At 38.6% G+C, this 13,578-nt stretch overlaps 1 protein-coding gene across 1 annotated transcript in view; it reads left to right on the forward strand.

Moving 5' to 3' along the window:
- CDK18 (cyclin dependent kinase 18) overlaps positions 1 to 13,578 on the forward strand; it is a 95,092-nt gene that overhangs the window by 67,282 nt on the left and 14,232 nt on the right. Inside the window, exons 3-7 of the mRNA XM_087720065.1 lie at positions 8,221 to 8,360; positions 8,987 to 9,112; positions 10,859 to 10,915; positions 11,916 to 12,030; positions 12,300 to 12,394. Of these exons, the coding sequence (XP_087576191.1) occupies positions 8,221 to 8,360; positions 8,987 to 9,112; positions 10,859 to 10,915; positions 11,916 to 12,030; positions 12,300 to 12,394 (533 nt within the window). The remainder of the gene's footprint in view (positions 1 to 8,220; positions 8,361 to 8,986; positions 9,113 to 10,858; positions 10,916 to 11,915; positions 12,031 to 12,299; positions 12,395 to 13,578) is intronic.

Genomic DNA, 13,578 nt, shown 5'->3' on the forward strand with positions numbered 1-13,578 from the left:
TATATTATATTATATTATATTATTATATTATATTATATTATATTATATTATATTATATTATATTATATTATATTATATTATATTATATTATATTATATTATATTATATTATATTATATTATATTACAGGGTTTCTGTCTGTATGGTCTCTTGTGACGAGCCTAATGACAGAGAGTGGAAGTGTGACCTTCCTCCCATACTTGGGCATACCAGGGGTTGTGACTTTAAGTATATATATATATATATATATATATATATATATATATATATATATATATATATATATATATATATATATATATATATATATATATATATATATATATATATATATATATATATATATATATATATATATATATATATATATATATATATATATATATATATATATATATATATATATATATATATATATATATAATTTTTATTCTAGTTTTTATATTTTGTAATTCCCTCTTGGATTGTTTTGAAGAATAGGATATATACAGTATGTTTAAATCAGTTAACCTAGCAATTGCCAACCTAGCAATTCAGAAGCATATAAAAATGCAAGTAGGAAAATAGGGACCGCCTTTGGTGAGAAGGTAACAGCGTTCTGTGCGCCTTCAGCATTTGGTCAAGCTGGCCACATGACCACAGAGACGTCTTCGAACAGCGCTGGCTCTTTGGCTTTGAAACAGAGATGAGTAGCACCCCCTAGAGTTGGGAACGACTAGCACATATGTGCAAGGGGAACCTTTATCTTTACCTTTATTCTTTCAGATAATCTCATTTGACTAAGATAATGTGCACAGAAAAAGCCGAGAACATACAAAAGGAAAATCAAATAATTTTCTAACTGGGCACAAGGAGTTCCAGGCAGTGTCACCTTGGATTTGGCACAGCCTGCTGGTGTAATTCTGGTGATGTAGGTTTTTTTTCCAGAATTGCCAATCATTTATGAAAGCTATGCCTTCGGTTTTTCCTTTCAATGGACCTTCTGCTGTCTTAATCCCATATGGAAAAGCTACTTGTCATCTGGCTGCTCATGATTCACACACAGTTAGAGAACTTTGAGATCCATAAAACAAAGCTTGGCGACCGGAACAGCAATTTTACGACTGGAACAGCAATCTCTTTTCTGTAAAATCTCAGAATCAACTTGGACAAGTTGTAAAGATTGTTTAGGCCTCTCTTTGTTTTTGTCCCTCGCCCCACCCTCTGTTCTCTGCAGATGAGCCATAAAGGAAGATATTGCTATCAGTTCAAATTTTCTCATTGATAAAGTTATTGGAGAACAAGAAGTCGTCTTCTTCTTCTTCCTAGCGTATTCCCACAAGTGCAGGGTCCGCTTTTCGGAGTACAAGCAGAAATGGGTAGAAAATTGAATAGGCCATATTTAAAGGATATTTTTGTGGCGTTTCATCTTTAGAATTGAGCAGAAATGTTAATGCTTAACCAAGTAATTAAGACTTCTGATTCAAGCAAAGCAAGGAGTCTCTGGCCTAGTTCCCCAGGAGATCAAAGCTCACTTTTTGCAGAGGCAGTATTTAAATATATTGATAAAAGAGGGAGGCTCATCAAAGGCAAAGGAATGTTTGTGATTTCCCTTTTAATTTACTTTGATACCTTATGTGCCCTCATTATACGCTGAGTCATAGGCCTTCTGTGGTTCACATTAAAAGTGAAACAGAATGGAACAGGTCTCTGCAATGTACTCCCAGCGGCTGCCTTCAAGTCCACTTAATCCTTTGGCCAAAATGGTTAAGATGCAAACACATCCCAAGTTTGTTACATCATCTATGGATTTTAGCAGAAGATAATGTTGTTTCTCTTATTCTGTACTCTCTCCTTTCTTGTTTATTCAGATAGTCCTCCCTTGTCAACTGCCTCGTTCACCAACTGTTTAAAGTGAAGCAAAAAAAATAGGCTTACGACTGATCCTCACTGTCGCAATGTCCTTACAGTCACATGATTGCCTTTTGCAAATTTCACTGCCAGGTTCTGGACAAGTAGTCAGTGGAGAAGCTGGTGGTGAAACTATAAGTTGCTGTCATGTGATGTCTCACTTTCTCTCTCTCTCTCCTTTTTAAAGTAATTTTATTCAAGATTCCAGATGCAAAGATAACATACTAATACAAACTAATAAAAATATTAAAAGTAAAGAAAAAGGGAAGTGCAAAGAGATAGAAAAAATTGCAGTCATTAAATAAGGGCTACCTGTACTACTTCATAAGACAGCTAGATATACAACTCCTCCAGATCAATTGCCTTCTAGATTTGACCATATATGTGTATTCAGATTTTGTTCTGAATCTGTTGCAATACATTCCTGAGACATACACTATATTCAGGAAACCTAGGTCAACAGGATTTTTCCCTTTGTTTTTGCATACTAGTAGAAACTCTGTGCCACACATCTGATGCTGGTATTAACCTTTTCACTGCTCTGCCTGCCCCTCATACATCCATGGAATCTAGAAACTCATCAGTTTTTAGATTATGGCTGAAATGGCTTCCCCAAATTTGTCATTCTAAAATGCAGATTATATATTTTCTGTATGCTGTTCTTACATCGAACATTTCAGGAATGGTTTTGCTTCTTCAAATAGATGGAACAAACCAACATTGGAGAACAAGTTACTTTTAAGTTAGTTTGCAGATTTTTTTTAGTCTTATGAGATGGGTTAATCAAGGCAGACTATTGTTTTAAGCTATGCAATAGTTGCAGATTTATTAGAATTTGGACAACTCTCCAAGTTGTAGAATGAAAATCATGCTTGCCATGGGAGGTAACTCTCAGCTGGTGGAATTGTAAGCCGCAAGCCAAGCCTAGGAGGGGGGCATGTTTTAGACAAATTAAACATTGCATTTTTGTTTGCTTAGAAATCCACATGCTGATATTTGGCCTTTTCATACTATGCCTTACATTTCCGTGATAAATAAAGCAGGCAGAGCCAAAGGCAGCTGTAGGAATTGGGAGGAGGGATGGAGAGAGAGAAACTTTATTTAGAGCTGAGTTCAAACGTGTTTCTTTGATCCAGCAGTTTTTCCCCCTTCTCGTTTAATCTGTTGACTTTATGATGTACCTCTTAAACTAATATTGTATTGTCAGTACATAGACAGCATTGTTCTTCTGCCCATCCTAGGTTACTTCTAGACAAAGAAGGCTAATAAATAAATAAATTTTAGAAGTTGATATCCTTCAAAGAAATCAATGTAACTGGAATTCTCTTTTCATAAAAGTTTCAGATAAAAATGGAAGTGGCAGCACTTTGCTGTCTAAAACAGTATGGCAATGGAAAAATCAAACAGAACCATTAGAGAGAGGGAAAATGTAAAAATATGGTTGGCTGTATTCATCACATTAAAAACTGTAATTAACAATATAACAGAATAACAGGGTTTCCAGGTACCTTGGAGGTCTTCTAGTCCAACCCCCTGCTCAGGCAGGAAGCCCTATACCTGGGATGGCTAACCTGTGGCATGTGTGCCAGAAGTGGCACCCAGAGCCCTCTGTGCTGGCATGCACGCCATTGCTCTAGGTAAGTTCTCCATGGTGTTTCTTTCATGAGCTTCTGCTTCCCTGCAAATGATGAAACAGAAGAAAAAGATCTTATTTCTCGCTGCGCTGCCACTGGCCAACTGATCTTCAGGTCTCTGCTGTGCATATGTGCATGTCTGCGCATGCGCACATACAGTTTGGGCATGCAGGGCCATGGAGTTTGGGCAGTCGGTGTCTAAAAGGTTCACCATCACTGCCCTATACCATTTCAGACAAAGAAGAACATTCCAAGAAGACTTGGAAAGTCAACTCTTACATTAGTATTAAAATCACACTGTCATCATTTGAAGCTAAGAGAACTTGATAGGCCAACCTTCAGTGGCTACTCAAAATGATTTTTAGTATTGTTACCATAATCTACATTTTGTGCACTTATTTCATCTTTTCCTCCTTCATGAAGAAGGAGTAGAAAAAGTCATAGGTGAACAAGGAATACAATTCTGGACTTTATCTCCCCATTCTTTGAATGAATCAGATAATTGTGCACTAAACCCTCCAAAGCCGTGCATAAAGAGCCATATTTGTTTTTTAAAAAAACAATATTCAGTCCTTGGCATCTCCAGGTAGGGGACTCAAAAATATTTCTGTTACAAAATTCTGGAAAACATCTTCCAGTATATTTTAAGAACAATGGACCAATGCTTTGATATTTCTTAGAAATGGCCTAGAATTTAAGACCCTGGATCCCCAGAATGTATTTATAAATACTGCAGTTGGGAAAACTAGTACAAGTAATGTATATTTTTGCCACTAATGACATTTCTTGGGACTACTTTAATGCAAACATGTACTCCAGAAAAATCTTTTTTTTCCCTAGGAACTATTGCTATGATGCTTTTGCACAACATGAAACAAATAAGATTTGCCCACAAGAATTCATTTCAGCTCTTGAGCTCATTTCTGTTCAGCTGAGCCAAATATTTATTTCATAGAACATAAATCAATGGCCTTCCTGCTTCAGGATATCATATGCATTCCACTTCATGCTCATCACAGCATTTCCATTCTACATTTATTTACTGTTTCAGGAGTTTGCACGATACAGGTGGTCCTCACATAATGTTGGTGATTGGGACAGGAATTTCCATCACTAAGCAATGCAATCATAAAATGGACATCACATGACCATTGTCCAATTTTGGCCATTGTTGGACAAAAATCATGGGTTGTTAAGCAAGTACCATTCATTCCACTCCATCACAACTTCAGATAATTACTAAACAAGTGGTTGCTATCGAAAAACTACCTGTACTATTATTACTTTTTTATCTGAACCTTTTCTGCTTCTTACTAGAGTTCTGACAAAGTCACATCCTTTGGGCAGAAGAGCAAGAGCAGTACAATGAATGCATATGATGTAATGTTTATGGTATTAGCCTAGGTACGACTTAGGAGACCCAGGTTCTAATTCATCCTCAACCAGGGGACCATGAAAAGTACCTGAGCTACCTTGGTTTCTCCAACCAGCACTATCACAGTGCTGCTGACATGGAAATAAAATGAAGGAAGATCCCTTGTAAAACCTTGAAGTCTTGAAGGAAAGGCAAGAAGTAATTCTAAGAAAAAAACAAGCACAAAGGATAACACACCCCCCCCCGTGTTTTTCTTCCATCTTTGTGTAAAAAACAAGAGTTACAGATGTATACTTTACTCAGCTGAGACCTTCATCAGCCCTCCTTTGGTTCTCTACTGATACTTTTCAGTTGCCTGTTGTTTAAATTAGTGTTTACACTGAAATACTTTTTCACATGCACTAAAATTATTAAAGTAGATTTGTACAATCAAATTATATACTGGATTAAGTAAAAACATTTCACATGAAGCATAAAATTATAAAAAGCACTGTGCTGGATTAGACTAAACTGTTTGTCTGCTAGGTTGGCATCCATTCATTTACTCAATTTAGTGGCTACCCAGCTGCATAAGAGTCTGGGTGGCTTATTTGATTTTTAAAAAGAAAATTTAACCTGTATTTGAAATCTTTCTTTAAAAATATCTAGAAAAATTAGGGGTTTTGTTTTTGTTTTCTGATCATTTTCCCACCATTAATAGCATTATATATCTATGCAAAGAGCTTATATAAATATGTTACCAAGATAATAAGGATGTCAGCATTCCAAATATCAACCAGAATTAAATTAGAGTTCAAGACATTACTTTCATCAAAGTTCCAATTTAATAAGACAGACATGTTGGTACATCTGTGGAAACCCAAATCTGAAGGCTTCCTGGGTTTCCACCCTGTTGAAAGTTCATGAACTTGTCCCCACACCTACAAGTCCATCACTTGGTCCAATCTTCCTCTGCCACATTGGCATTTCCATCCATCTAGTTTGGGTCAGATGTAGAGGGGCAGAGAGAAAGAATGATCTTGATTTCTAGAAAGGATTTTTTTATTTTGAAAACAAACACATTCTACTCCTATCTCCTCCCAATTCCCCACTAATGAAACAGCATGGGAAAGAAAGAGAGAGTGTGGCAGGCCAAAGATCCTAAAAGGAATATGACTGCAGGCCTGACAAAGGGATCTATAAACCAAAATATATGAGCAAAAGTTAAAAGATTAGAATACGTTTAATGTACAAAAGAGATGGATGATGGGAGATGTGATTGCAATCTTTTAATATTTGAAGGATTCTCACCTTGAAGAGGGGGTGGCTATATTCTGTGCAAGAGAGCAGAACCAGAATCAATGCTTTAAACTAGGCGGGTCCAAACTTTAATACTTGTAGATTCCATGCTGGCTGGGGAATTCTGGGAGTTGAAGTGCACAAATCTTACAGTTGCCAAATTTGGAGAGCCTTGGTTTAAACTAAAAGGAAGTAAATCCAGCCTAGAAACCAGGAAGAATACCCTTAGTTCTTCAGAGGGTGAATAATCATCTCTCAGAGATGCTATAGAAGTAGATCAGGGGTGGTATACACTTACCTTCGCTACCGGTTCACATATGTAATCCTTCCACGCATGCGCTTTTGTTGAAAAAAATGGCCTAAATGGGGTGCCATAGAGCCAGGCGTGGGTGGGCGGAGTCACCCTCGATTTCCGCTACCAGTTCAGGTGATTCGGTTGAATACCTGCATTTATCTTTTCTGTCCGTTGTAAAAGAGTCTGATACTATCTTGAATAAGGGTTTGGAATAAGCAAGTGGTACAGCTCTGTTAGGAGAGTTATAATTATGAAACCTTCTTTTAGTTGAATACTTTTCATAGAAATGCCTCTGCCAATTCTGAAGATTTTATTTAATGGAGTCCTTCAGTAAAAAGATGAGGAGTTTTGCTGAACTCCCCTTTGTATCTCCCGTCTCCTAACAACAGCCATCAAACTGAACCGTGGAGAAGTAGTTACACATGGAAGGCTCCTTTCTTTCAGATCTCATTTTACATTTGTGGCTCAACAACACTTCAGAACTACTTTCTCAAGAGATCACTTATATTTCTCAGAGACGCTCATTTTTTTCCCCTCAATACCATAACCAGTTATCAAGTGAAGAGGTAGATATGGAACCAGTGCATACACTTGAAAAACCATTTGAAAAAAAACCTTTGAACCTCTCACAAATACAAGGAAATAGTCATTCAAGTCACTTAAAGCAGCAGAAGTCTGAAAAGGGGACTTCTAATGACAAGCGTCCACAGCTAATATTTAATTTAATCCCTTACATTTTAACAAATTACATGACAATGATCCTATTTGACTCAGGTCCTCAACTAGAATTGAAAAGTTTGGATATGGGATGGGTGTCTCAGCAGCTTGGAAATTGCTACATTAATTTACAGGTGGCTTTTCCATCTTCTCCTAGAGAAAAGGCCGGGATTCAGTATGGAATGATCCCTGCCTGTCCTTTACATCATGAACCTTAGGCAATTTCATTGTGTTTCACATGGGATCTCTGATATCTGATTCTCAAAAACACCCCCCTAAATACTGAAATAGGGGATATGAATGTACTTTTTCTTTGTACATAATCCCCACAGTTAAAGCAGTTCCAAACTACCCGAAACCATGAAGACATTTATATAGCATACTAGCCAATAACCCAGTGTTGCCCGGGTATTTATTTATAGAGAGAAAATGCCCAAACCAAATGTAATTTCTAATGTTGGATTTTCCACCTTATCAGAGGGAGCCCCCTTGTGGAGTATTGTGAAGCCGTTACCATGGTGACTCCACTGCGCTGTACAATAGAAGCCAGTACGGCAGTACGGCACAACAGGCTATATCTTAACAGAACACACACCCCGAGGGATGTAAAATACTTCCACAGTATTTTTCTCCAGAGAGTAAGTCATCTGTGTACCAAGAGCACTGAAGGATTGCAGTCAGAAATTGGGATCTTCGCTTTCAAAATGACAGTTTAATATTCTAATTGTATGTATACATGTGTGCATACAGACATGTGCACATATGCCAAAATCAAATTGAGATAGAGGTCTGCAAATGTGGAACATTTTGTATAATGTGTAATGTTGTTTGGCCTCTAAGGGTTTTTAAACAAAGTTGGGGGATTTTGTTTGTTTGTCTCTCCTTCTTTATGATATATACTTTACCTGCTGATTTAAATTTTTAAACTTGCTCTCGGTTGCTTTGCATTTATGTCAGCCACACACTGTCCCTGGTATTGCCAGTCTCTATGGTCACCTAGTAAATTGCTATTTATTCTTCATTTCTGATCAGATATGGCACAAGGACATTTACATCTAACTCACCTGAATAGGGATATCCGAATGCAGTCCAGTTCTGCCTCACCTTTGGAAGGTCGGTCCCCGACTTCTGTGCATTATCGAAATGGCAACCAGCGCCGCTTTTCTATGGAGGTAACCCACAAACTAATAGACAAGCTTTGCCCAGTGGCAGAAATGATGCTGATGGAGTTCTGGGAGATGGCTCCTCCCTTTAAACATAGCAAGATAAACTTGCAAGCTTGACACCGAAGGGAGCTGACCTCAAATATCAGTGGCCTATCTAGTTTTCTCTTAACCTGAGGTATATTTTGTTAGATAATAATTGTGTATATGTTCAAGTCTAGAAGCTGCTCTCACAACAGCTAATGCTAGATTTAACCTGGGATTTATTAAAGCTGTATTGTATCATTTCATAGTTGGATCCCACTATCCAGTTTGGAAGATCTTATCATATGTGTGATGCAGAGGTGGGTTGCTACCAGTTCGCACTGGTTTGGGCGAACCGGTAGCAGAATGTTTGCCTGGGTCGCAGAACCACCAGCAATCCAGGCTGGCCACGGCTCTGAACTGGTTCCCCGGTCGCTGCAGCATGGTTTGGGTTTTTTTGGCGTTTTTAATGTTCTGCGCATGCACAGACCTATTTACAGACAACTGCGAATGCCTGCAGGTGTGCGTGCGAGCAAAGCGTGTGTGCACTGAACCGACAGTAACACCGGCAGCAACCTACCCCTGGTGTGATGTGTTATTTTTCTTCCCAGGATGTCAGCAAGCGTCTCTCTCTGCCCATGGATATTAACCTGCCCCCAGAATTCCTCCAAAAACTAGAAATGGAAAATCCAGAGATTTCTAAGCCTCTCAGCAGGACGTCACGGCGGGCATCACTGGTGAGTCTCAAGAACTCTTAAGAGGTTTCACAGTTTGGCCCAGAGTTTTGCGGTTCAGTTGTAATGTCATCAGATGGTACATCATCACTGCAAACACTGGCTAGAGATTTGCTTAGAGCAAGGGAGTCAAACCCGCATCGCCCTGGTGACGTATCATGACTTTTTCCTCTTTGCTAAACTGGGTGGCCAGTGTATGATGCATCTGACCCAAAGGCCGCGAATTTAACACCCTTGGCTTAGAGTTTCTCTCAATTCTTACAGTTTCAGCTTAACAAAAAAGATTTAAATGTTTTCACAGTAATGTAGGATAATGATGTTAATAGTTTTCCTTTCTGATACAGGTAGTTCTTATGTGCAACTGACTCATTTAACTATCATTCATAGTAATGACAATGATGAAAAAGTAACTTTGCAATCAGCCCTTGAATTTATGATCTTTGCAGGTTTGTAAAGCCAAGGAAGGCTGAAGGACAGAAACACAGTCACAGTTTCTTAGTGAACATTTCACTTAATGATCAAGTTGCCAGTTCCAATTGTGGTTGCTAAACAAAAACTGCCTGAAATAGAGTATCAGTTTCACCAAGAGATGAAAAATTCTAGTTCTAATCCAGCTAGTAACACTTTTTTTATTGAATTGAGAATGAGATACTTCTTAAAATCTTGTTGTTATTGTTGTTGTTATTTAAAAATTGTGTCTTTACCACCACCTGCTGTTGAATAGTAAAATGGGAAATATGAACCAAGCATCTTTAATGCTTCCACATAGAAAACCTTTTAGTAGCCTGGAAGGATTTATCCATATCTCATCTTCATTACTGCTATCACTGGTGAGTTCCTAGCAGTTCAGCCGAACCGGTAGTGATTTGGCAGCCTAGGTTGCTGGAACTGCCAGCGACCCAGACTTGCCACGTCCCCAAACCTGTTGTCCAGGTGGCGCTATAGGCACCACCATCTTGTTTTCTGCTACTGTGCATGCGCAGAACAATTTTTATTGTACTGCGCATGTGTGCGAAGCCCATGACGCACACACAAGCGAACCACCAGTAGTGACTGCCAGAACCCATCCCTGACTGCTATATATTGTTTTGCAAACATACACCATATTTGCTGAATAAAATTCAACCTAAACCCAGTGGATAATGTTCATTTTTCAAGCATTATAATATTTTATGGGAATAGAATCTGTGAATGGGCAAAGCCATTTGTGCCTTCTAGTGCCACACAAAGGGTATGGGGAATATCTGGCGAATTAGTCTGGTTGCCTTGACTCCTGGATCAATATGTTTATATTTCAAAAGCAAAGGAGAGAATCACCCACGCAATCCTCACTTTTAATTGATGCATGTGCTGACCAAAGACCATTTGAGAAGTAAATATGAGAAATATTGCTTGCTGCAAAACACCCCAAGTAAATACAAGAACGTGAGCAGTCTTGTTTTCAGCTCCGCAGTGGGAAAGAAGCAAGATTATTGAAAGTCAAAGAACTGGTTCTTACCAGCAATTGACTGGGGACTCTGCATGGTAACTGATGCTGAGCTGCACGTTCAAGGACCTGCCTTCATTTATTTCCCAGAGAATTCATTTTAAGCAGTATATTGTTACAGAATGGTTATGTGGGTAAGCTTCTCCTGGAAATCAATCCGATGGGCTAGACTTCTTAATAGATATGTGTTGACCTGTGTTGTGAGTTTCTTAATATTGCATTTTGTACTGATACTTCTCTCCCCCTTTTTTTTTTTACGGTAGTCAGACATTGGGTTTGGCAAAATGGAAACCTACGTTAAACTGGAAAAGTTGGGAGAGGTAAGAATAATCTCAAAGAACGATCAGTCCCATGCATCATCTTTTTCAAGCTCCTATTGTATTTTTGTGATAATTTTCACTTTTGCAATCTTCTTTGGGAGACTGGCATTTGAAATATAGGAGCTCAAATGTTTAAAATCTCTCTAATTCTGAGCTGAATTTAAACACTATAGAATTTATGTGCACTAAAAAAAATACTGTTGGGTGCCTTAGAGCAGGGGTCTCCAACCTTGGCTACTTGAAGACTTGTGGACTTCAGCTCCCAGAATTCCTCAGCCAGCTTTGCTGGCTGAGGAATTCTGGGAATTGAAGTCCACTAGTCTTCAAGTGGCTAAAGTTGGAGACCCCGGCCTTAGAGCATATCATTAGAATTTATTACATCCATTCCGTTATATTTTATATAACATATTTTTCGTTTTATTCATGCCTTTTGGCATTTATTCCTTTTATAGTCCAAGTTGCAGTTCACATGGCATGCTTATCACCAGATGACACAAAGATTTTGACCTCTGCCACTCATCGTGTCCATTCAGAGTATGCTTCCTAAATTAAGTGTACTTTCTATATTAGAATGGACAGGACGAAAAAAATAGCAAAATTGGTTTTGTGGTCTGGTCTAGAAACTAGGAGCCTGTGAGTTCTAGGCCCCCTTTAAAAAAGAAAGATGGCTGAGTGAACTTGGGCCAGTCACTTCCTCTCAGCCCATCCTACTTCACAGGATCTTTGTTGTGGGAAAATAAGACAGGAAGGAGTATTAGATATGTTTGCCACTTTGAGTTGACCAAATATTTTTTTTTAAATGTGTGGGGGGGGGGGAATCCAACAATAATAAATTAGATCCAGCCTTTCTGTGGAATTTGTTTGGCAAATGGTGACAGTGGAGAATTTTTTTTAATCCAAATTTTTAAAAGTTTAAGGAGTGAATTAAGTTAAGGAGGCCCAGAATGAGAAAGAGAAAGATGTAAAATATATTGCACTTTTTGCTACTTTTGTTTCCCAGGGCACTTACGCTACTGTATTTAAAGGACGCAGCAAACTCACCAAGAATCTCGTAGCGCTGAAGGAGATCAGGTTGGAACATGAAGAAGGGGCACCTTGCACTGCTATACGGGAAGGTAAGATGCAGGCTTGGGGTTTCCAGACCCCTGTTAGCAATATATACCAACTATTTTTCTAGATCCATTCCTAAGAATTCATATGTTGTCAATTTTCACTAACATTTTTCTTCCAGGTGCCTTAGTTTACATGTCCCATACTTTGTCCTCAAGTTTCCTGGGAATTATGTAACTGGTAGTCCAACCGATCTGTCTGGATGAGCCTGTGATTCCAACTCACAGCTCCTTCAGATGATGTGTGATTGATATGGCTATGCTTTGTCTTACAGTTTCCTTACTGAAGAATCTAAAGCATGCCAACATTGTGACTCTCCACGATATCATTCACACAAAATGCTCCCTCACTCTTGTTTTTGAATATCTGGTAAGTCTACAGATCTCATTCTAAGAGAAATAATACCTGGCTAAGGCACCTTGCATGATAGCTTGCCTGGAGTACATCAGTAACGTTCTGAGTGATAATGAGGTTCTTGGTTTTCTTTTAATCAATAGCATCCATTAGAAAATGTTCTCTGGAGAATGTTCACTTATTGTTCTCAGACATTGTTTAATTGTACTCCAGGTAGCACAGATAGCAACAGTCATACAGTTGCAAGAAAAAGTATGTGAATCCCTTGGGATTGCGTGGAGTTTTGCATGAATTGGGCATAAAATGTGCTCTGAACTTCATCTAAGTCACAACAATAGAAAAACACAGTCTGCTGAAAATAATACTACACAAACATTAGATGTTGCCATGGTTTAATTGAACATAACATGTAAACATTCACAGTGCAGGGAGGAAAATGTATGTGAGCCCCTAGCCTAATGACTTCTCCAAGAGCTAATTGGAGCCAGGAGTAAGCCAACCTTGACTCCAATCAGTGTGATGATATTGGATATGTTGCTGACAGCTGTCCTGCCCTTTAAAAAAACACACCTGTTTTGGGTTTACTGGTTGCAAGAAGCACTGTCTAATGTGAACCATGCCTTGCAGAAAAGAGCTCTCAGATGACCTACGATCAAGAATTGATGACTTGCATGAAGCTGGAAAGGGTTACAAAAGTATCTCCAAAAGCCTTGATGTTTATGTGTCCATGGTAAGACAGACTGTGTACAAATAGAGAAAGTTTAGCACTGTTGCTACTCTCCCTAGGCGTGGTTGTCCTGTAAAAATGACTGCAAGAGCACAGCACAGAATACTTCATGAGGTAAAGAAGAATCCTAGAGTGTCAGCTAAAGACCTACAGAAATCTCTGGCACATGCTAACATTTTTGTTGACATATCTACAATAAGGAAAACATTAAACAAGAATGGAGTACATGGGAGGACACCACGGAGGAAACCATTGCTGTCCCAAAAAAATATTGCAGCACATTTGAAGTTTGCAAAAGAGCACCTGGATGTTCCACAGCACTACTGGCAAAATATACTGTGGACAGATGTAACCAAAATTGAGTTGTTTGGGAAAAACACACAACACTATGTCTGGAGGAAAAAAAGGCACAGCACACCAACATCAAAACCTCATCCCCACATTAAAACATGGCAGAAGGAGCATCATGGTT

This window comes from Thamnophis sirtalis, unplaced genomic scaffold, assembly GCF_051295495.1.
Source record: "Thamnophis sirtalis isolate CommonGarterSnake01/CBP01778 unplaced genomic scaffold, rThaSir2_p1.2 scaffold_7, whole genome shotgun sequence".
Taxonomy (NCBI): domain Eukaryota; kingdom Metazoa; phylum Chordata; class Lepidosauria; order Squamata; family Natricidae; genus Thamnophis; species Thamnophis sirtalis.